The 24,978-nt window shown below is 41.3% G+C and overlaps 1 protein-coding gene across 1 annotated transcript in view; it reads right to left on the bottom strand.

The window, feature by feature from the left end:
- SLC16A9 (solute carrier family 16 member 9) overlaps positions 1-22,181 on the bottom strand; it is a 45,814-nt gene extending 23,633 nt beyond the window's left edge. The window contains exons 1-2 of the mRNA XM_069460599.1: positions 21,809-22,181; positions 1,816-2,048 (exon numbers count right to left, since the gene is read on the bottom strand). Of these exons, the coding sequence (XP_069316700.1) occupies positions 1,816-2,011 (196 nt within the window). The 5' untranslated portion in view covers positions 2,012-2,048; positions 21,809-22,181. The remainder of the gene's footprint in view (positions 1-1,815; positions 2,049-21,808) is intronic.
- Positions 22,182-24,978: the final 2,797 nt, after the last annotated feature.

The following is a 24,978-nucleotide window of genomic DNA, read 5'->3' as shown; positions in this document are numbered from 1 at the left end:
GGAGGATTGGTTTAATGCCCTATTGGCACCGTCATGAAATTCTTAACAATTTTTTACCAAGGATCCCGTATTTTCATTTTGCACTGGGGCCCGCAAATTATGTAGCCAGTCCTGCTTAAAAATGAAGAGGGCTGTTCCTGGCCCTTGAGATGAGTGGCCACCCACCCAGGAACCTGGAGCAAGCACAGCTGCGGTTTAATTTTCAAAGAGAGCCAGCCTTAGCTCCTACCACAAATGTCCCATCCTTAAGGAGATCTCAGCTTCCCTCAATCCTCAACTCCTACCTGGACAGACTTGTGGAAAGAAGTTTTGTTCTCCAAGCATGTGCTAATTGAGATATTTCAATTATCCTTTGACCCTTGCTAGAAGCCAAGGTATATTACATTTCTGTTTAACTTAGAATATGCTGATAGAAATGGTGAGTAACTAGAGAACATTAAAAAAAATTCTTTCCTCTCCAATATACATTTTCTAGCAATCAATACTTTCAAATCCCTTTATTTACATATCAATTATTATCCACTTGTACTTTGATGGCTTTACAAACAAATCCTATTTTGAAATACGCTCTCAAACAAATCTTGGGCAAACTTTTCCTGTTTCTCTTGAGCTCATGAAGGCAGTATTATTTTTATTTGTTTAGGTATGTTTAATTATCTGACACAGCCAGATGATCCAGCATTGGTTTTCAAGTGTTTTTGTCTTGTTTATAATTTAACAAAGTAATACAATAGTTGGAAGCATTTGTTCTTTCTTTAGAAGTCCCCTTTAATATCAAGGAGAGACACATTTAAAAAAAGGAATGGCCAATGCATTTTGTTTCAGGCATATTTTCATGAAACCATTCTAGAGCTGAAAAACACTTTACAAATCATTGCATGCAATGTCCTAATTTTCCTTGTAAGAATAGAGACTGTGACTTGCTCAACGAGTAACTGCAAGTTCAAAGCACATAGGAAGAGACCCCAGGGCCACTGACCCCTTCTAGCATCTAGGTCACCGTCTAAGCACATTTGTGCTTAAATAGTTCCAAGTACATTAGAGTGATGATCACTAAATATTCTTGCAGAGTTCAAACTATGATTCCAGAAATTAGAGTGGCATATGATTTTAATGGTGAAAAGGAAAATAAAATTTCTCTACTGTTCTCTCTAAAGATGATAGGAATCACTATTATAAAATATGTGATTGTTTATGAAGAATATTACTTTTGGAGACATACAAATACATCACAAATATCTTTCACATAACACTATGTTAAAATCCTTAATAACATCATCATTGTGAAACTCTTAGATATGTCAGATTTTTCTTATGAAGTTGTCATGAGCATAGGACATGCTATTTGACCACAGTGTACCTGAATCAAAAAGGAGTAACCATGAGCCATGTAGAACCTGCTTAGAGAGCTGCTGAGAATCATTTGATCCTTTGGACCTTTGGTCACCAGTGTACCTTGAACATACCTGGATCACGACCTTCACCTTCCTGTATTCTTACTCATGGATGTGTGTCTCTTACTAGACTGGTTCCTACTCTTATGGGCAGGAACCATGTGTTTGCTGTTTATATTTTCATTGCCAGCCGCTAGCACACTGCCTGGTACATAGTAGAAAATAAATGAATAAAGAAATGAATGAATGATTGAATATCTTATGGAATACCTGTATGTTCACACAGCTTTATTACAGTGAAAGAGTGTTTCAACATATGCTTTTTAAAAAAAGAAGCCTCCTATGCCTTGCAGTGTTAATGATGCAACACATGTAATTAAATGATTAAAGAGTAAGAAGAGGCATAAATGTATCCACTTACTTGCAAGCAAGCCAACTCCACTTGCCAGGGATCCCACCCAGGCTGTTTTGCCTTTTCCTTCACCAAAGGCATCCAGCCATTCTATGTACAGGACTCCAACAGCCAGCGGGGATCCGTAACACAAAAACTGAGTAAGGAAGGAGACAAACACAATCACCCAGCCCCATCCACCATCAGGTGACTTTTTAAGTTCCATTGTAAGACGAAATCAAGGAGGTGTTTCTCTGTAGGTCCTAAAGAAAAACAAACAGAAAAGAAAAGCCTATTTAGAGTGTGGTAGGGGACAGTATTTTGGATTAAAATGTCTCTTAAATTAAAAAATATAAAAGGTTCTCTAAACAGGTACATGGGAAAGCACAAAATTTCACTGACATTAAGTTAACTTTTAAATTTTCATTTATGATTTGAATAAAGCATGCATCCACGTGGTACAAAAATTTTTTTTAATTATAAAAATGCATAGAGTGAAATGTCTCCTTCTCAAGCTCATACCCCTTCATCAGGTTCCCATCCCTGCCCAACCACAGGGAACCACTGATTTTAGCTGCTGGTTTTTAGGTTCTTGGGTTCCGTAGGAAGTAGACTGTTAGCCAGACGAAGATGACTAGGAGTGCTCCCCAGTCAACACCTGTGGAAGGGCACAGATGGCAGAGGGAGAAGACAGGCACCCCTGCAGTTTTAACAAAGGGGATTTCTAAAGTTGGGCTGACCCAGCAGAGCTGCCCGGAGTTAGGCGTGCGGAGCCGCCCCGTCACAGCCCCCTGTCGATCATTCACTGGATGCGGCCACCCAGGAAGGGGTGGTGGGTGACCTGAGGTGAGGTGGCTCCACAAGGGCTGTCAGCTGAAGGCCATCTGCCAGCAGCGTCCCCCACAGTCGGGACAAGGAGTCTTTCATTCCCGAAGGGAGCCTGGAGGGGAACTGGCAGCACATCACAACTCTCACCGACGTGAATACCCTTCCAGAGTTCCTTTATGAAACACTAAGCAAATATTCTTCGATTTCCCTCTTTTTCAACAAAAAGTAGCATTCTATACATTATATTCTGCACCTTGCCTCATTCACTTAACATCTTTGAAAATTTTTCCCTATCAATCCATAGAAAGCATCTTTAGTGTTTTTTTTTAATAAATACATAGAATCTCACCATATGGCTGTATGCTTGTTTACTTACCTATTGAATAGGCAAAACATGTGCATGGCTCAAAAATTTCAAAATGGACAAAGGATATACAGTCCCTCATTTACCTATGTCTCATCAAATCCTCATCTCCACAGATAACCAGTGCCTCTTGCTTCTTTTATAACCGTCTAGAGTTTCTTTATGCATACCTGAGCACATTCAACCGGGGTTCCTCTATTATTTCGCACAAAAAATAGCATTCAGTATATTATACACACTGGTATGTGCCTTTTTTTCTTCACTTGACAAATATCTTGAAGACCTTTTACATGGATGTATACTGACCTTCCTTATTCTTTTCTTACTGTTGCTGGAGCCACTGCATCTGGTTTTCCCCTTTTTTTCCCCCCTTCTCCTGGATACTAGTTTATCAGTAGTCTAGCTGAACTGGTCTAACAAGGAGGATTTACACTTCCTTTCTGTCTGCTCAACTCTCTCCAAAAGTTGTGGAAAAAAAACAATCTCTGTAGGCAGTTAATTATTAGAAACAGTGAGTTAAGATCCCTGTGGGTAATCTTAGAGACAGCAAGTTACATAGTTTATTTTTCTCTGTTAGCTAGTTTACTAGCAAAGCTGTCCTTTCATTCACTATCTCTTCATGCCAGATTTATAGTCAGGCTCAGCAGAGTCCTCTTTGCCCACAGGTTTTGCCAAGTCATTCACCTGGCTGTGGTTTCATCAGATAATAGATAAAGACAATAGGAATATCACTCAACCATTCATACACATCCCTATTTAGATGACAAGGCATTTGGCTACCATGAGAGACATGGCTACACCCATGTTTGCCTGGACTTCCGCGGATTTCTTCACTTTGAATTCAGAGCACTAGGCAAAACTCATGTCACCACCTGCCATAGACCTTTGTACAAATTAACTTTTGATTCTTAGTGACCGAAACAGAAAGATGTTACAATTTGTGCCTGAAACTGTAGAGTCTAAACTCTTGAGTACTCAGACCACACAATTATGTTAACAGTCAGAATAATCCAAAGTTCCAAATATCAGAATCCTTTGTGTTAATCAGATCTGTCCCTCCATCAGAAGTGTACTCTCTCCAGTACTGACTCTATTGTAAAAGTAAATAATTCAATTCTGGTCTTTCTAATGACAATTTAGTACTTTACAATTCCTTTTCAGAATCCCTTTTATAGAAAATATAGTCTTAATTCCCCAAACCAGATAATATATGATATTATATATATATTTCATATATTATGTATAGGAAATAGCCAAACATCTAAAGAAACTAAGAGGTTGTATAAAGACAAATGCCTACGAGATTGTCCTTCATTTACATCTTCATATCGAATTTCAAGAAAAGTAGACATTTACATAGAGCAGCAGAATCATGAATAAAGGCAGTATTCCGGGGAGGTGGGAGATGACGGGGGAGGGGGAGGAGGATTAGCTCCCCTGCCAGTTTTCAAACTTAAGTAGACAGAAATATTACCTTTGTCCTGCCTTGCTTTGCCTTGCCTTGCCTTGGGTGACATTTCAACACATAGGGCAGGAGCCAGAGAAATTCCTTTTACAGTAAATATTTAGAAGAACAAACTTTAGAAATACAAAGTTAAGTTCCCATGGATATCAACTCTGACTAGAAAGACAAGCTTTAATAGAGCTCACTAACAGCTTCTGACCTGTCATCATCTCATAATTCAAGATACATGTAGTCAGTCTCAATAGAACATAGTAAAAAATACCATTTAGTGACTTCTTGCTTTCTATCAGGGTAACACCTTTCTCCTGTAGTTTCCTCTATTCCTTAGGTACCACTCGCCTGCTATTTGTCTGATATTCTGTATTCTGCAAGGCAATTTCATAAATAGGCTAATCTTCATTCCCCCCTTTTTGTACTGGTACTCAATTTCCTTTTTTGGGACTCAAGTCTGCACTGTGGGTAGAGGTTTAGAGGGACTATTAATCAAGGTTCCTTGACCTTGAGCAATAGAGTGGTATATAACCCAAGAGAGGCCAGTAGGACCTCCCTCCTAGGACTCTGAATCTTGAGTGAAATGCTATAAAGAAAGAAAAATATTTGGAGTTTATTGGTCCCCATAAAAGTGCACTGAAGAGACCCCCTGTCTGTCCCACTACCTTGACCCCCTAGAGACACTCAAGCATGGTTGCTCCAGCCTTCCATTTTTATGAGATAACCCAGTAAATTACTTTAAGTCACCTGATGTTCATTTTTTTTTTACTTACAACAGAATAAACATTGTGAGTATGCAATCATTTCAAGTCAATTATTTTATTTGAACCATCCATAGTCTACTTGGTCTCATCTGGGCCAAAGGTAAAAACAGAGAAATATAGTTGATGACAACAGAATATAGGAAATACAGATATTCCATACCTATTTTTCTGAAAATTTCTTCTTATTATCTCCCCTTCTTCATATTTTATCATCCAATATGATAAACTTCCTTATCTGGCATTCTTTTTAATAAAAACTCCAAATTAACTGAAATTTCCACTAAGCCCATTTATCCTAATGTTTACAGAAATGCAGCATGATAAATGTGGTCTTTATTCAAAACATTTTTTGATCACTTACACTTTAAATTATATTGCACTAAATAGCAAGGGAAATCAGAAGAGAAGTAAGGCATGGTCCTCGTTCTCTAGGAGCTCTTATCCAGTTCGGAAGGTAACATGTGCATATGGAAAGGTACGTGCACAAGAGAGTACATACATGATTGGGTGCCAAAGAAATGGATGCATATTAAATGTTTAGGAGTTGAAGGAAATGAAAGCAATTAAGGCGGGGGCAGGAGTAGAAGGCCTCATACAGATTAGCGCTAAACAACAATGAGGAGATTCATGAAAGGACTGCTCAAGCAAGAGGAACAACATGAACATAGGTGTAGAAACGAGATAGGCTTGATAGGTTTGGTGGAGTTGGAGAGGGCAGATCTTATAGGGCTCACAAAAGAAAACAAGATTAGAAAGATGGTACTCTCAGCTGAAATGTAAGAAGAATGTGTTTCAGGAAGTCTGTGTTTAAAATCCCAAAATAGAATTCTTTCTATACTTTACCTAAAAAATCCTGGCATTAATAACTCATATTATTTAAGCAGTGGATTTTTTCTTTCCTAAAAAATAACAAGATCTATAAGTGCCAGAATGTGTTATGTTATTTAGACTAATATTCCATGAGTATATTCAAAGTGTTGGAGTCTTATTCATATAACTGTATAAAAATGTGCTTCTAGGAAATGTATACATTATAGCATATTCTAGGAAACTCTTTGAGAATTTGGAATCTCCTTTAACCAGAGTGTTAACAAATCAGGACTCTGCGTGACCAGATACCTTATAAAACTCAAAATTAGAAACCATTTTGAGAGACTATTTGAAGAACACTGTAATTTAGGGACAGTTTTGTCATAACTACAGGGTCTACTGGGATATCATGAAATTAACTTTAACTTGTAATATAAGCATATTTCTTAACTTTAACTTAAAAATTAAATATATTCCATGTATTGTGAACCTCCCTTGGAGGAGAGAAAAGAACATGAAATAAAATTAACCATAAGAACATATCACTATTCAACAAAATTAAATTATCATTAGTATAAAGGATAACCTACCTCCTAAAGCTAGAATTTGTTTTGTTTAAGGGGAAATAAGAATTGGCAAGTTCCAATCACTTTCCTTTGAAAAATCAAAAGGTCTATTGATGAAAGTCAACATTTCATTCAAAAGCTTTAAGCTCCAATGCCCTAGATTGTCTTTAGCACTGTTCAAATAATGCCAATCCTTTGTTTCCTCAATTGTTCACACTGGCTGAAAATTTCTGTTCTCTTGGTTATAAGATGTCAGAATTGCCTATTTGATATTTAAGAACATTTGATATTTAAGAACATTTAATATTGACACGGAAGCTTTCTGTCCCTGAAATGTATACATATGTACTATACTATTTTTTGCCAAATACAGATTGATGTAAACTTATTTAATCTTATTTTCAGTCGACAGTTCCCTTTTGCCTTTGTCCCCCACCATAATAAACTTTCTCTAATAACCCCTTTTTAAACATTATCTATAAATATCTCATGAAAGATTCACAGATACATTTTTCACTTGAAATATGCAAAGAGGTCAACAACACCACATTATCATTTGCATTTCAATCACTACAAAATTGCCTGGTGCTGAAGCACTTTATTTTAGGAGCCTAGGATCATGTGACTATATATCCTGCATGGGGGGTGGGGTGGGAAATGCTTGATTCCAGGTTGATTTTGCCTTGATCTAGTTATCTGTCAGGTGAGTCAAAAGTCTAAATCATACTGGGTTCCACAACCTCCTTTGGTTACAGTTATGCCACTTTTATTATAGGAAAGGCTATACACCACGGGTGAAGGTGTGGAGAACTGAAACCCGCATAGCTGCTGCTATAGGTGAAAAGGCTTAAGCCATGTTGCAAAAGAGTTTGAGGGGTGGAAATGGGGAATGACTGGTAAAGGTACAGGGTTTCTTTTTGGAGTGATGAAAATATTTTAAAATTATGGTGCAGATTGCACAACTCTGTGAATATACTAAAAACCCGTGAGCTGTACACATCAAATGGATCAATTTTATTATATATGAGTTATGCCTTAATAAAGCTGTTAAAACACTTCAAAAGCTACTGAAAATTTTGTTTAGTTCTGACTCCAATATAGGTAACAAATTTCATAGACTAAAGAGCAAACCTGCTGTGCCAGAAGCAGTTCTAATATTGATACTACTCTTTTCCCTTACACTCCGACTTTTGCCCCTCCAAACATACATCGTGTATTCCCTACCACCTCACGTTGGGTAAAGGGATCCTGGGAATTGAGAAACAATTATCTAATACCTAAAAAATACGTAGGTAAATAAATCGTTCTCTGGGTATTCTAATAAAATGTAAGTAAAAATACAGATAAATAATTATTTGGGGATTCTAAAAATATATAGGTAAACAAATATACTTTAATACATACTGAAGCTCATAATTCAAATATAAATTAATTCAATTTCATTGCATTTCATTTCATGAGGGACAAGCATAAGACAGGTAGTTAAGATGTACCAGTAATCATGCCTGCTTCTAGTTCTTGAGTCTGCCTTCTCCCTACCATGGCTATTATTCTACTTCTACTTTCACTTTCCTATTTCTTAAGCAGTTTCGTGCTACGATATTTGGAGGTAAAAAGAACATCATCTGCAGTCATCAGTTGCAGAAGTGTCAACACTTGTAACTGATTTTTTATAATAATTTCTAAATAGGATAAAGCTTTAAAATGAGTTCTCTCTGGGTCAAAAACATAAACTTTCAAGTGAATCTACTCTATTTGTTGATCCATATATTATTAAGCCTGGTCACATTAATACGAACAGTAGTCCTTTAAAAGTTATCATCACTGAGGCCAGACATAGTGGCTCACACCTGTAATCCCAGCACTTTGGGAGGCCAAGGCAGGAGGATTGCTTGAGGCCAGGAGTTCAAGACCAGCCTGGACAACACAGCAAGACCCCCATGTCTACAAAAAAATTAAATAAATAAATAAATTAGCCAGGCATGGTGGCAAACACTTGTAGTGTACTACTCAGGAGGCTGAGGCAGGAAGATTACTTGAGTCCAGGAGTTTGAGGCTGCAGTGAACTGTGATTGTGCTACTATTGCACTACAGCCTGGGTAACAGAGCAAGACTATCTCTTAAAAAAAAAAAGTTATAGTCAGTGGATCAATTTTGTCACTTTCCACTGACATTTCAAAATGTCACAGTTTATAATTTCTCTTCTACAGTCAAATGAATTTAGTTATATATCAATATCATTTTTTTAGGAAAAGAAAAAATCTACCATATTATGCTTCTAAATATAGTGTGAAAACTCTTTGTAAAATCATACTGGGCCATCCCAGTGATGATATATTTATATATTTTTACATCTACAATTCTATAAGCATTTTCTACAATTTCAGATAGTTATACAATAGGATGAACTCCAAATAATAATTTTAGTACAACTGTGAGTCCAACTTGTGGTCGCCTTGATCAGATTAACTCAGAGGTCAAGACAGGACTAAGCTACTTATATGTTTCTGACTCCTGGTATATTAAATCTTGAAAGAAAGAAAGCCCAAATAGGGATATAAAAAGTAAAGTATCTGTTAAATGTCTACACCTTAAAAATTAATGCTATCAACCAGAAAGTGATGTATATTTATAGAAAATATTGTATATATTAAGATAGACTATAGATAGAATATATTATTCTAAATATCTATGTATTAATATTCTATATTTATTATAAGTGATGAAAACTGATGAATATTTATATATAGTGGACCCAAATGCCCATCATTTGATGAATAAATAAAATGGGACATATCCACACAATGGAATATTATTCAGCAATGAAAAGGAATGAAGTGCTCATGCAACAACATGTATGAACCTTAAAAACCTTAAGCTAAGTGAAAGAAGCCAATTGAAAAAGGCAACATATTGTATGATTCCATTTATATGAAATGTCCAGAATAGGCAAATCTATAAAAATAGAAAGTAGATTAGTGGCTGCCTAGGGCTGGGAGGTTTGGGGATGCAGGGAACAGTGAGCAGCTTCTAATGGGTATAGGTTTCTTTTGAGGGTGATGAAAAGGGTCCAAAATCGATCGGCGTGATGGTTGCACTACTCTGAATATACTAAAAATCGTCAAACTATATACTTTAAGTAAGTGAATTGTATGGTTTATGAATTGTAATTTATTAAAGCTGTTACAAAAGGTTTATGTAAACCTCAACTATATCCATTCATCAAAACTCATCATATTGTGTACTTATAATTGTTGCATTTTATTGTATGTAAATTTTACCTTAATAAAGCTGATTTTAAAAAGACAAAAACGAATGCTATGAACACACATGGTTACAATGTCATATCCCTATATGTCAAATCCATATATATGGACTGATTTAGAGACAAAATTAGCAATGTCTCCATGAGACTTTTCATAAATGTGAGGTCCCCCCAGGCCAATGGCTCTCCTCCCCACCCACACTCACTTTCCCTGCCAACACACACGCCCAGACTTTTAACCCAGAAACAGGTTTGCATGAGGGCAATGTAATCAGGGGAGTATGTGCGGCTTATCTCATCAGCACTGTTGCTCCTCAAACAAAGGGATAGCAGAGCAAAGCTTCCTTCAGGTGCAGGAATGACTAAATATCATAAAGGAAGAATCTGAACAATAAAAACACACCATAAATTCAGAGTTTCTGAAGTCAGCATCAGTGACCTTTGGCTGCTTTGCGCACATATGGAAGGAAGAAGGAGATAAAAGGAAATGGTATGAAGCTAGTTAATATTTACAGCTGCTTGAAAACCTCTCTTGATTCTTCTTGGTTTTACCATAAAGGTGGGGTAGAAAGGAAGACGGGAAATTTTTCTAGTATCTAGTTCCAGGATGATAGGAACTAAATAATAGTTATGATCATGGCTTTGTTATTAACTGTATATCTGGGTTCCAGTCCAGTCTATGCTACCTACCATGTGATTTTAAGCCAGTTACTTAATGTCTCTGAGCCTGTTTTCTCATCTGAAAAATGGGATAATAGTGGATTGAAAATGCAAAGCCCAATGCCTAGCATACAGTAAAACAGCTTAATAACTATTAGCTATTACTTTCATAACCTTAAGAGATTTCTGATCATTTCATAGCCACTTTCTAAGGTGTAGTTACCAGTTACTCACCCCAGAGTTCTAGAACAGCTGGTTTCTAGATCATTTAGAAATCTAGGGCTTTTAAGATATTTAATCGTTAGTTATGTCTTAACACTTAGAACATTAAGTTGTTTCTTAACACTTAGAACATTTCTTTACACTTAGAACCAAGATCTGGATATTGATAGATGGCAATTTGGAATAATTCAGAAGTGGTATTTACTATCAGGATTTGGTCTCCTTTCAAGTGCCAGGTTCAAGGCCTAAGTGTTTTTAATGTGTTAAGAATTTCAGAATCTGCATTTTTTTTTTTTAAAGGCACCCTATGATTCTGATCCAGGTCACCGGAGACACACTCTGAGGAAGGCTCTCCACCCCAGCTGCACAGCAATCATCTGGTGGCTGGGCCCTACCACCAGGTTGCCCTTTGATAGGCTTCCCAGGGTGGAGAACACTGCCCTGTAGCATGGAAGAACAACTTCTGGCCAACTGTCCCATCGTCTGTCTCAATACGGGAAGGACCCAGGCAAGGGAAGGAAGAGGAGAAGAGGCAGCTGTGGGTAAAGGGAGGATTGGAGCAAGTGGAAACCCTTATATCTTGTCTTAGCCCACTGGGGCTTCTATAACAAGATACCATAGACATACACTGAGCGGCTTATAAACCACAAAAACACATTTCTCACAGTTCTGGAGGATGGGAAGTCCAAGATCAAGGCAGATTCAGTGTCTGGTGAGGGCCCACATCCTGGTTCATAGACAGCTCCTTCTTGCTGTGTCCTCACTTGGTGGAAGGGCAGAGGGGTCTCTCTTTTTTATAAGGGCACTAATCCCATTCAGGTGGGCTCTACCCTCGTGACGTAATTATCTTCTGAAGGCCCTACCTCCTAATACCATCACCTTGGAGGTTAGGATTTCAACATATGAATTTGGGCAGAACACAAACATTCAGGCCTTAGCATGGCCCGAGGCCACCCACCCAAATGCAGCAGCCAGCACCTGGCTGTTCTTTTAGCCTTATCCTGTCAAGGACAAAGCTTATTTGCCCCCCAAAAATCCCTATTGATTATCACATCTAGGTTTCAAAGAGAAACAAAAACAAAAATTCTTGTAGCAACAATGACCACAGCAAAAGTTACTTTCTTGATTTTCTATAAAACGTTTGGGAAAGTGCAGGAGGGGAACAGTGTCTATGATACAAAATTTAAAATATGAACACGTCCACTTATCTGCAAATTTGCAAACTTTTTTATCAAAATAGGAGAACGTGGTTTAAGAAAGTGCCTAAAACAACTCAAAAAACAGCTTCTGAGATTCTATGGAGCCTAAGTGAATTGTAAGGTTATAGAAAAGTAGGCATCGCTCTGCAAAGAGTTAAAACTTTACAAAACAAGAGAGCAGAATAATTGGATCTTCTCAGAGGAACATTACTTGTTTCCTAAGCACACTGGACTACAGAGGGAGAACAAAGGAAAGTACGGTTGCCTGCTCCTTCTTCACTTGTCACATTTGACTCTGTCCCTGCTGGTGGGGGCAATGCTATTAACCCCACACTTCGATGTGGCAAATCCGCAGAATCGGTTGGCTGGTCTCTGGCTGGAATCTGAGCACAGTTTCACCCGTGTGGCTCCAGAAAGAGCAAGCACACACCACTGCCAGCCAGAAGAGAGAAGAGTCCTTTCCCGTCTCTTTCGCATTGTTCCAAATAACTAAGCACCAGCTCGGCCACCATAAAGCCACCCCTCTGCCTTACAGCAGCCCAGGAGCAGCTCCAAGGATCTCTGAGCAGCCAGTGCCAAGACACTCACCCCAGCTCTCTGCGCCCCAGCCACACTCCCCAGCCAGTCCCCGCAGGACGCAAGAGAGCAGGCGTGGAGGAGGCAGGAAAAACTCTGAGAAGATTCTAACGATGATGATCACGTTGGTGATGAGAATTACAATAAGGCTATCGACATAATGACGGTCACCTGTGAATTTGTTCAGATTATCAAAACCACCTCTCAGTGTGGGAAAGGAGGCAGGGGAGAGGCTGTGATCTTTTGGTAATGGTGTTATGTGGTCCACAAGAATGGCTGGTAGAACTTCTACTTTTCTGTTATTTCGATAGTCTCATGCAAGTACAAACACAGATATTTATGTCTATAAATACGTGAAGATATATATTGTAGAAAATTTAGCATAAGGAAGAAGAGCACTGGCTGAGGTCCTAGGTAACCTGAGTGCACATCCCAGCCCTGGTACCAGCCAAGAGTGTGACCTTCAGCAAGTTCCTTAAATATCTTTGCATCTTGCTTTCTTCATCTAAAAAGTGGGGGGAACGACAGCATTTACTTCATCAGACTGTTGTAATGATTATATGAACTAATTTATGTAAAGCACATAGCACAGTGCCTGGCACACAGTAATCTCAATCTAAAGTATTTTTAATGCCTTTAAACAAAATCAATAATCACAATTTTTTTTTTTTGCCCTCACATAGCTCCCCCTCAAATCTGAAAATACTGTCCCTATGAATACTCAGGCCAGAATGTCCTCACTCCCCTCCTTCCCTACCACAATAGCATCTCTTCCTCTATTAGACACTTGGTTCTAGGTTTTCCTTATCTCAGATTCAACTGCACCGAAAACACACACACACACACACACACACACACACACACACACTATTACCACATTCTCCCCACAAAAAAATAAGATATGGAAATGGTACTTTTCAACATCTCCTAGAATAATTTCCTGACAGAAAGAAAAGTCAACAAATGGGAAGAAGGAAGTCCAAGTGAAGGAAAACCACAAGGGACAATGACAAGCTGCTCTTAGGCCATGAAGAGCCCTCAGGTTATTGACAATCGAGAGACAAAAAAACAAAGAGGCAGTGAAGTCCAGACAAGGTTTTCTTTCATTTCCTTCCCTTCCTCTCTTCCTTCCTTCCCTCCTCAACTCAGGAAGCCACACAGCTCACTAGCCCCCCTTTTCCAGGTGCTGCTGTATAATTATTAGGGTACTTAATAGAATTGAGGTGAAAATTAATCCTCAGAGTTGACAAGGGCTAAAAGTGACTTCTTTAAAGCAGCAACTTTGTTTTCTAAGCACTGCTTAGTCAAGTATGACTTTGCATTCTTCACACCCCAGTTTTCTGCTCTTTCCCCAGTGCAGAAACCCCTTTCTTATCCCAAAGACTCCCAGGCTCTTCCTTTCACAACTAGTTCTCAAAAAATGGTGGTAATTCAATGTGCATCCAAAAGCATGAAGCACACCACTTTAAGGTTGTATTTCACATAAGCATTCTTTTTCTTTCTTTTTTTTTTTTTTTTTGAGATAAGATCTCACTCTGTTGCCCAGGCCAGAGTGCAGTGGTGTCATCATAGCTCAATGCAACCTCAAATTCCTGGGCTCAAGTTATCCTCCTGCTTGGCTTCCTGAGTAGCTGGGACTACAGGCACACGCCACCATGCCCTGCTAATTTTTCTATTTTTTGTAGAGACAGGGTCTCCCTATGTTGCTCAGGCCAGTCTTGAACTCCTGGCCTTAAGCAGTCCTCCGCCTTGGCCTCCCAAAGTGCTGGGATTACAGGCACGAGTCACCATGCCTTGTCCATATGAGCATGTCTCCGATCAAAGCATACGCTGAGATCTGTGGGGGATTTCCAACCTGGTTATGAAGCACTAGCATGGTGCTTGGCACAGAGTAAACATTTAGCTATTGTTCCTGTAGTTACATCTTTTAAAGGTTTTCTTGGAAAAACTTGAAGGAGTACCCTCCCTGCCTCTGCTTCCTCATCACCTTCTCATTCCTCAACCCAGTGCTTCTGGTTTCTGACCCATCTAAACAAGAAAAATGTTGTCACTATGGTGTCTCTGACCTTGTCATTGTCAGCACAACTTCCGCAGTGTTGACACTGAGGCCCTCAGTTTTTGCAAAGCACCCCCCCCTTAGCTGTCCTGAGCCCACTCCTACATGACCCTCCCAGGCTCGCTCTACCTTCACCACATGACCACAGGCACTCACAGGAAGGAGTCTGAGGCCTCCAGGAAAAACTCTGAGAAGATTCTAATGATGATGATGGTGTTAGTGATGAGAATTATAATAAGGCTGTCAACATAATAATAATTTCAGATTATGAAAACCACCTCTCAGTGTGGGAAAGTTGGCAGGGGAGAGCTAATAGGATCTGTGAAGTCAGAGAGAGCTTGGAGGGTCATCTGGGAGTGGGCTCCGGAAAGCTAAGGGGGCAGTGGTTTGCAAAGAAGAAGAGGGAGATAAACAGTGTCAAGGTAAGATAAGTCTTAAGGTAAGGGCTTTTATCCACAAGCCTGTCCCACATCCCTAGCACTAAGAATTATAATTGGCACATAGTAAAAGCTCAACCAATCCTTATGAAATGAATGAATGTGTAGAAAACCTACTTACCTAAATCCCTCATATATTCAAATTATTAACCAAATATCTTTCATTCAACAAAATGAATTGAGTGCATTTAGAAAGCACTTAATGTGGAGTGAAGGAGCCCTGCCTCTCTGGCTCTACAAGTCTGATTCCATCACTGAATTTGAAAGACTAGCTAAATACATAGGTAAAATTTTTTAAAATGCAAATCTTTTGCCAATGTAACATCAGATGATTACGTCTTTAATGATAAAATTTCCTGATTCTGTCATATTTGGTTTTAAATGTTAAACATTTAATGGTGGTTAACATACTCTCTGGTGTGCAAGGGATAGGGGTTTGACTCATTCCTGGGGCCAAGACAAAGACAAACTGTGGCTCAGAACTGTGATTCAGTTCTCTCCCAAGGTCAGCTCAGTCACAATAAGGTATGTGGTTTCTCTGAATATGTCATTCCTGTTTTATTTAATCAGATGCTTCCTTCCCATTGTCAACATCTGCTCTGAACTTTAAGTTAGAGCCAGGTCCACATGTTTGCAAAATAGCTCATTGACGTAAAGCAAAAAAAACATCTCACAGCCAGTCAAATCCAAGAAACCCAGCTTTAAAAATAAAATTGTATTAAAGGATTTCACGGCAAATCTATCACTTTTGTTTTCCTTTTCATTTTTAAGATCTATATAAATATGCTTTATAAAAAAATCTAAATTGCTTTATTAACTCATACAAGCTGAACTCTTAACTTATTTATTTAGCAGAAATTCAAGGACATCCCCAGAGAGCTCTATGTTTAAGAGGAGGGACTGAGTACACGGGGAAATACTGCCAGGGTGAAGATGATGAAGATTTCTCTGTCGGCACCATAGGTCAGGCCTGTAAATACCCTTGTCCAAGTGGAAACCAGAATCCATCTCCCCACAGTTTATTATCTTACCTCGAGATGGGAAGGCAGAGCAGGAAGGAAAACATTTAGGAGAGCAGCTCTGGGTCCTGGAATTAAATCACACTAATTGTCCCTGAAAGGGATAATTAACACAAGTAATTAACTGCTGGAGCCTCTGAATTTTATCAACCACATGGCCATAAAAAAAGATATCATTTGACCTTCAAAGCTTTGCAGATCTATCATAGTCCAGCACCTGCCAAAGGGCTCCTCCAAGGCTATCATAATCTGGATATAGGAAGCACTACCATGTGTCTTAGCAAAAGGGGCAAAAATGGGTTATGGATATAATGGATTGAGCCTAGGATCAGAGAAGTCTGAATCCAGAAGGAACCTTGGAAGCCTTGGCCAAATCTGGTCTCTGAATGTGTTTTGTTTGGCCTGCCTGTGTTTTTGGTTTTGTTGTTAGCAGATCTGAATGAATTGCTAATATTTTATCACAAAAATCTGAATTTCAGGGTTCTCTCAAAAAATTGAAATCTCTGGCAACACCAAGCCCTCATTTTTACACAGCAATTAACTGGGCTGGGTGCAGTGAATCACACCTGTAATCCCAGCACTTCCGGAGGCCAAAGAGGGAAGATTGCTTCAGGCCAGGAGTTTGAGACCAGCCTGGGCAACATGGTGAGACACCCCCCCTCCACCATCTTTACAAAAAATAAAGACATTATCTGGTTGTGGTGGCACACACCTATAGTGCCAGCTACTTGGGAAGCTGAGGCAGGAGGATCGCTTGAGCCCAGGAGTTTGAGGTTTCAGTGAGCTATGATGATGCCACTGTACTCAGCCTGGATGACAGAATAAGACCCTGTTTCTATAAAAATAAATAAAAATTAAAAAAAAATTAAAAACCAGTTAACTGGAACTAACTGTGGCCCTCACTGAGTGGGGCATTTTCTCTACAATTCCTTCCACTCCCTAACGTCTCCTTGACACAGGACCAAGGCTAACTTGCATCTAGAGTTTCACCTGTGTTATCCCCACCCCCACCCCATCACCCACTCCATCCCACTCCCCACTCCCCACCCCCATCTTCTCTGCTCATTTGTGATGCCTGTCTCACCTGTGTGAACCTTGTGACCTTGCCACCATTGATCTTATTCAATCCCCTAATTTATATGTGAGGAAACTGAGGTTTAGAGATGTCATGCTAGGGGAGAGACCAGTTTCAAGATCTCTTACTCACCAATCCAGTGAACAGTCATCTATTTGGAAGCCCTGTTCTCAAGTTCAGAAGAGAAAATAGTAGGATCTGTAAACCATTCAGAGTCTGAGCAAAGATGGGAAGGGCTAGAGATTTAACAGAGTTAAACATGGGCAAAATGATGGCCAGACACGGAGACACAAGTTGGTATCGTCATCTCCATGTGTCCCACACTCTTACTGCGGTCGTTACGCTGCCAGGTTCTCTCAGGTCCGTATCCTGCAAAGCCTGGCCCGAGGAGTACTGTTTTGGTGAAGAAATCTGTGATGATGCTATGAACCTTTGATGTGTTCTTTTGCTTAGTATATGTGTCGCACAATTTATACATGATTATGCAGGGCCTGATCTGTTGTCTGAATACACACTTTAGTATGGTAGCGTGCCAGGTACAAACTAGTATGTTTGCTGTCTCATCTTCAGAATAAAATATCAAAGCACACAGAAACACATATGGGATACTTAAATACAAAAGATCTGGTGCATTTGGTGAGTTTATTGGGAATAGTGAGAATACTAGAAATTAACACTCTTCCAGAGAATCTGGAAGGTCTGGTCTTCACATTCAATACTGTCACTTTTGCTAATGTTTGTCTCATCCCATATCCCATCTCTTTTCAAAGAGCTTAAGAGTTTCTTTTGAGTGGGTCATAAAAGTGCAAGATCATACATATATTTTAAGGTATGTTAAAGCATTGAAATATGTCCCTTTCTTGAACATGTAAAGTGAAATTAATCAGACTGATGGGACTGAGGATGCAAAGGAGAAAAAAAAAAAAAACAGAAGAACTCTTCCTACAGGTACAAGGCCCAATTTCTCACTACTGTTAGTAATAGTTATCATATCTGACACCCCTGTTATGTAACAGCACAATAGCTGAAAGGATACCCTGTGGATGTAGACTGCTTGGGTTCAAATCCTGGTCCTACCATTTACTTAGTTGAATGATCTTATCAAAATTCTCAAAGATCAGCATAATGCCTTCCCAGATAAGGTATGTGGCTCCTTTGACATAACATGTTCAATAAACATTATTATTATTAACAATTGAAACAAAGAATAGAAAATTGCTTTACTCTGCATATTGGCCCAAGAAAGTGGAAGTATTTTCCTATTCAAAGTTTTAATCAAGCTAAGAATTATTATACCATAAGATTTCAGTTTTAGGGGGAAAACAGTGTTGTATTTAGATAAAGCATTGAAGGCTATTAGAAACACATTACTCTTTTATAGTGACATTGATAGGAAACAAATATTATTGAGATTTTAATCACCTACTTGTTTTGGGAAGAAACTCACAAAACTCAAATTAAAGGCAAAATGTACAGTTAGGGATGCTGATATTGTTTATGTAAATAATAATGTTCAATCACATTTTAATTTCTTAGCATGACTTGTCATGTTATTCATAATCGAGTCTCATCCTACCTCCCAGTCTTGTCTATCTTAAATTCCAGGCTCCAGCTACTCCAAACTGCTCTGCTTCCTTTGAACAAACCAGACTTCATATCTCTGCGCTATTCTCTAGTTCCACCAGGCCTCCTTTCCATCAAGAACTCCTCTTTCTTCTTCAAGTCACAGCTAAAACGCTAAACCCATCACAAAACTTTTCTCAGTATGTAACCTGAATGAATCTCTCCTTTTCTCTGCCATTCACTAGCACACTATTGATGTCGCTGTCATATGACTCCATTTATACTATCTTGAATTATAGAGATTTGTAAACATGTCTAATTTTCCTGCTAAACTTTTAGATGCCAGGGACCATGTTTTCTTTTCTTGAACTAAGTTTTAAGTTATAGTTCAATCTCATTATCCACAAGGAAAACCTTGATGTCTCCAAAGAACTTCTCAAAGGCTAACTAGCTCAAAATACATGCATTTGTGCAATCATTAATTAAAACTGAAGCCATTGGGTGATACTTTCTTGCAAAGCTATAGTTACACAAGCCAGATATTGTTTCTTTTGCACCTTCCCATAAACCTTCTATACCAAATTGCATTCTATGAATTAAATTCAAGAGACATCTCACTTTAAAAAAGACTACAAAAATTGAGGGTTCAACCCTTGCACACCGTTGGTGAGAATGTAAATTAGTACAGCCATGATGGAAAGCAGTATGGAGGTTCCTCAAAAAATTAAAAATAGAACTATAATATGATCCAGCAATCCCACCACTGGGCATATATCCAAAGGAAATGGAAGCAGTGCGTTGAAGAGCTATCTGCACTCCCATGTTCATTGCAGCACTAGTCACAATAGCCACAATAGGGAATCAACTTAAGTGTCCATCAATGGATGAATGGATAAAGAAAATGTGGTATACACACATACACACACACACAATGGGAGACTTATTCAGCCTTTAAAAACAGAGAAATCCTGTCATTTATGACAACATGAATGAACCTAGAGAATATCATATTAAGTGAAATAAGCCAGATACAGAAAGACAAAATAACACATGATGTCACTTATATGTGGAATCTAAAAATGTTGAACCCATAGAAGTAGACAGTAGAATGGTGGTTACCAGGGACTGGGGGTAGGAGGGTAAGGAGAAGGTGGTCAAAGAATACAAAATTTCAATTAGGATAGGAGGAATACGTTCAAGAGATCAGTGCATAGTGACTGTAGTTAGTAACAACGTATTGTATGCTAAAATGACTAAAGAAGTAGATTTTAAGTGTTCTCACCATTAAAAAATGATAAACGTGAGATAATACAAATGTTAATTAGCTTGATTGAGCCATCCACCCCACAATGTATACATATTTCAAAACATCACATTGTACATGATAAATATGCACAACTTTTATTTGTCAAATAAATAAAGTGTGAGTTTCCAAGATTGAGGTGAGGAAGTAAAACTTGCAACTCAGACATCTGTCTACTCTAGTTTCATGGCCAAACCACCTCCAAAGCACTATGAGCTGTACTGATAAAAACTCAGATACCAACCAACGCACACCATCATTCCCACCTTTTCAGAGTCAAAGCCAGAAGCCAGAAAAGATTTTCTAATGTCCTGATCCACCTCCCCATACCTTTGGCTCTTCCCAATCCTCACTCTACAGATATGAGGGGTCCCTGTTACCGCATTTGCCTATACACAAAAGGGAAGAAACCAGAAGGATTTTCTCAGGTGGTCAGTATTGCCGACAGCAGGAGTGGTTGCAAAATTCCAGGTTAAATTATTTTATTATCTAATTAATTTCTACTTCCAAGAGCCTTTAACAAAAAACTTGTTTGTGGCAACGATATGTGTATTAACCCTGTGATCTGCCTTTACATACTATTTAAGAGAGGTCATAATCATGCATTGAATAATTGGTGCTCTCTCTTCAGAATCGTCTCTAGCTTCCTCAGTCCTCTGCCTATACCGGCCTGAAGAATTCCTCAAAACTGAAGCCAACCCAAATATGAGAAACGGTTAGGACACACCAAATTGACCGAATTTAATGGAACAACTGAAAAATCCTACTCTTCGGTGCGGGGGTGAGTGTAGAGTCCACCATCATTATGAACTATTATTCAGGTAATTCAAGGCTAAAAAAAAAAAAAAAAGTGTGTGTGTATATAAAATAATACACCGAAACTGTGACGCAGGAAATTGGTCAAAAAAATGTTACATCGAATAACTTACTATATTAGTAATATTAATATATTTAGCGTAAATCCTGCTTAAACTTCCAGAATAGTTTGGGCAGGATAGACCTGGCATCCCAAGAACAAGGTGAAGCATTGATTTGCTTTTGATGGCCAAATTATTTCTTTAACGGTTTATCAGCACTCTCAGAAGCCTCTGGGGGATGCTGAAGCCAGAGAGGAGGTCACCTAGGACGAGCCAAAGATGGGGAGTTAAGCACCAACTCCTCCGAGTTCCCGCTCAGTGTCCGCGTGGCCGAGGTGCCCGCGCATCCCGCCGCGGTGGCAAAGGCTGGGCTCCTGCGCTGGCCCGGGGCTGACCCGGCGGTGCTGCACCTGGCGCCACAGCGCAGAACCCGCCAGCCTCGCGCTGCTCGCCTCGCTGCCCAGGAGCACCTGGCGCTGCCCAGTCCCGGCCCTCCCGGGGGCACCTGCTTGCACCCCCTCCAGGCCAGGGCAGTTGGAGGCCTAGCGGCCCTGCGGAAAATGAGGGCCCACCTACGTCGCGCACCCCCCTCCCTGCTCTGCCACCAGCAACCCCAGAAGCTATCTTAGGAGTCCCGGGGCAGATCTCTGCCCTGAGCCTCCATCCGGAGGCACCGTCCTCTCCCCCCAGAACCCCCTTTCTCTTTCAACCCCGCGCAAAATGCCGCCTTCAGGTTCCCGGGAAAACTTGCCCACCGTGTAGAAGCTCCCCATCGACAAGGGGAGTGTCGAGGGGTGGGCGCGAGCGCACCGCGGACACTCTAAGCCCCCGCATACATCTCTAACAAGAAACCGGCTACAAGCTGCTCCGCCGCCGGTGACAGCGCTGTGGCCGCCTCCTCCTACTGCTCAGAGTCGGAGGGGGTGCTCCGTGCCTCCAGGAGGCTGGGCAGCAGGGGCGACTGCCGACCCTTGGGACCCTGCCCGCAGCTCCAGTCCTTTACCTGAGTACCGGCCTCGGCGGGGGCTCCGGGGCGCAGCTCCGGGCGCAGTGCCCCGGGCGGCCGGGCGGGTGGTGGGGTGGGGACCGCGGCCGCCGCTCTCCCCTGCAGCTCCCGGCCGGCTGGGCGGCTATTTATCCGGGCCGTCCGGGCCCCGGCCCCTGCCGGAGTATTGGGCAACCGGTCCCGCTATGCGCTGCCCCAGGAGCCGCCGCCCTCTGCCCCCAGCGACCCCTGCAGCGGCGGCGGCCACATGGAGCGGGGGAGCCAGCCCCCTTCTGTGGGCTCCACCTTCTCTTTCTCCTCCTCCTCCTCGGGAGTTTTCCCTGTGTTTTTCCCCCTTGTTTCTCTTCTTTGCGGGGCACCCGGCCAGTCTGAACCGGTTGTGACTGCGCGGGTGGCTGGGGGAAGGAGGAGGCGGAGGAGATGGAAACGGAAAAGCGGGCGGTAGGGGCGCTGCGCCTGCTCTCGCGGCTCCCGGCCGGGCCCGGCCAGGCCGGGCCGGGGTAGAGGGGTAGGGCACTGCCCGGGCTGCGGCCCCGGCCCCGCCGGGAGCCACCGAGGCCGCGGGAGAGGTGGGCACCGCCGGCCAGGCGCCCTGTCGGTGCGCACACACGCGCGTCCTCAGGCGCCGCTGCGCCCCCGGGGCCCACCGCGTGCCCGAGCCGAGCCCGCCAAGGACCGTGCGCAGTTAGGGGGAGCCAGGGTCTAGAAATAAATGCGAGTCGTCCCTGGTCTCCCTGGCTCCCGGGGCCGCCGGGCGCCCTCCTGGCCGGAGCTGTATACCCAGCTGGCAGTGGTCCCGGAGAAACGGGCACCAGAACTTTGTGGAGTCGGTGCTCCTGGGCCGTGAGGAGTGAGGATGCCAAGTGCTGTCTTTGTGACAGCTTCGCGGGAAAGGAGGGCGTCCCGCAGTGCACACACAGAGAGAGGCTGCACCTAAGGACGTTCAGTCTGTCCCGCAGGTGAATGGCATTAACAGCCCCATCTTTGGCAATACCATCTTTGGCTGAAAGGTAATGGACAGGGGGTCTGAAATGGATGCGTACTGTATCCCTCAGAGAGTCACCGCGGCAGACTGGGTCGGGACCGTCCATAGATATTAGTGGTTCACTGGGTGTAGGAACCCCCTAAAATAATGTGCACTTTTTGTGCCTGTGTGTGTGCATTTTTCCACGTGGCACCATACTTTCTACTGGCTTCTCTAAGGAGATTAGGGCCATCCACCACCTAGATGAGAATTCCCTTTATACTGAAAGTCTCTGGTTCTGACCTTGACACTCTACACCTTGCAGAAGTCCGGATTAAGCTGCCTAACCTTCCTGAGCTAGTTTTCTTATCTATGAAAGAAGAATGAAATTCCAAAATATTGCCTGCATCATGGAGTCTATGTGAGATGAGAATTCAAAAAACCTGTGGAACCTGGCCACACATGTCATGTCTTCTTACAGGACAAATATCATGGCAGTTCAACCCTTTTGTCCCCCCTTCCCTCCAAAACACACACACGGGCACACACACATTTCTTCCTACTCAGTTGACTGACAGGTTAGGGGGAAGAAAAATGACCAGTGCTAGTTAATATTACTTTGTTTTGTCCTAGAAGGGGGAAAAAAATTAAGTGACAATAAGGATGAGAGGAAGGTGGTCCCAAGAATAGTTTCTGGAACAATGGAGATGCTATGTTGTCAATACCACCAAAAACATTTCCGAGGAGGAGAGGAGACACAAAAGGGGCTTCTTACCATACTCTATTTTTGACCTGGTGTGTGGTTACTCAGTAATGTTCACTTTGTGGTAATGCATTGACCTGTACACTGACAATTTGTGTACTTTTCTCTATATGTTTCAATAAAAGATATTTTTAGAAAGTTCATCTTTGATTCAAATACCTCCTAACCGCCAGAGCACATGTCATCTTGATTGTTGGTCTCACCAATCAATGTATATGAAATTATGTTTTGAGAACAAGAAAACCCTGCCTGAAAAACATTTCTATTATATGTCCACCAACTGGTTTCTGAAATTGCCACATCCCTGTTATCACCTGCACCAAGTTTCCCAGATTTCTTTTAGAAAGAGTATATGGCCAGCACTTCCATTTCTACTCAGGCCAGTCCACACCTATCAACTAAAATTGAAACTGAGCTCATCCTCACATGCAGGCACGCCCCCAGCTTTGGAGTATGACTGGATCCTAGGGGTCCAAAACTCAGATGGCTGCAGGGCCAGGCTTGCAGTGTAATGAATGAAGCAGCTAGAAGAAAGCCTGGAAAACTTAAGAGAATGTGGAATCTGGCCCTGGGGGCAGCGGCCACTTAGCTCAGGGGACTATTGATTGCCAGGCAGGAATGTGAAAATAGCCCCCACCACCTTGTGAAGGTTCATTGTTCAGTCACACAGAAGAGCATCCAGAGATCTAGTAAAACCCTGACACTTTACTCACAAATGGAATTTGACCCAGAGAGGCTCAAGATGTGCTCCAGATCACCACGGGGAGGGAGAGAGCAGGCAGGTTGGCAGAGACAAGGCTAAAACCACCTGCCTACGCCCCCAAGTTTTCACCCCCAGCAACGGAAAGATACAAGATCTGCTTGCAAAGCGAGGGTCAGATAAGTTAAATATTTGCTGGCTTTATAGCTCTGGAAGCATCTGCCCTTTGGGTTTCTCTCCAGGTGGAGAAGCTGATGTACTTTCAACAAGATGGAAAAAGGCAGGTCATTAAATAAGCTGGATTTAAATGAATCTGCCTTGGGAAGAAAAGAAACCTGACCAAAAGCTTTTAAAGAAATGTTGATGCAAAGGTGATGCGCTAAATGAAGGAGTTCATTCTTTGCTTTGTATTATTATTATTATGGAGCATTTATTAAAAATTTTGTAATTTGTGAAATATTCTAATGTCCCTCCTACTTAGACTATTTCCCACCCCAGTCCTTTAGAGAACGAGATAGAGAAATCAACCCAAAATTGCTCCTTGGTCCTCATCCCAGCAAGGAAGCAGAAATAGAAACACAGAGGGCAGAAGAAGGCGGCATTTGGTCAGGGGAGGGTCATGGGAGGGTGATGCAGTTGCCAGCACCACTCGCTGGCCCAGCTCTCCCTGGAGTTAAGGACTTTCCTTCCTGACTTGTTACACCACAGCAGGTTTCTTTTCTTTAGATATGATGTCCTTC

Source organism: Eulemur rufifrons, chromosome 28 (genome assembly GCF_041146395.1).
Source record: "Eulemur rufifrons isolate Redbay chromosome 28, OSU_ERuf_1, whole genome shotgun sequence".
In the NCBI taxonomy this organism is placed as follows: Eukaryota; Metazoa; Chordata; class Mammalia; order Primates; family Lemuridae; genus Eulemur; species Eulemur rufifrons.
The sequence above is the reverse complement of the archived record's forward strand: the minus strand, read 5'-3'. Positions and strand labels throughout refer to the sequence as shown.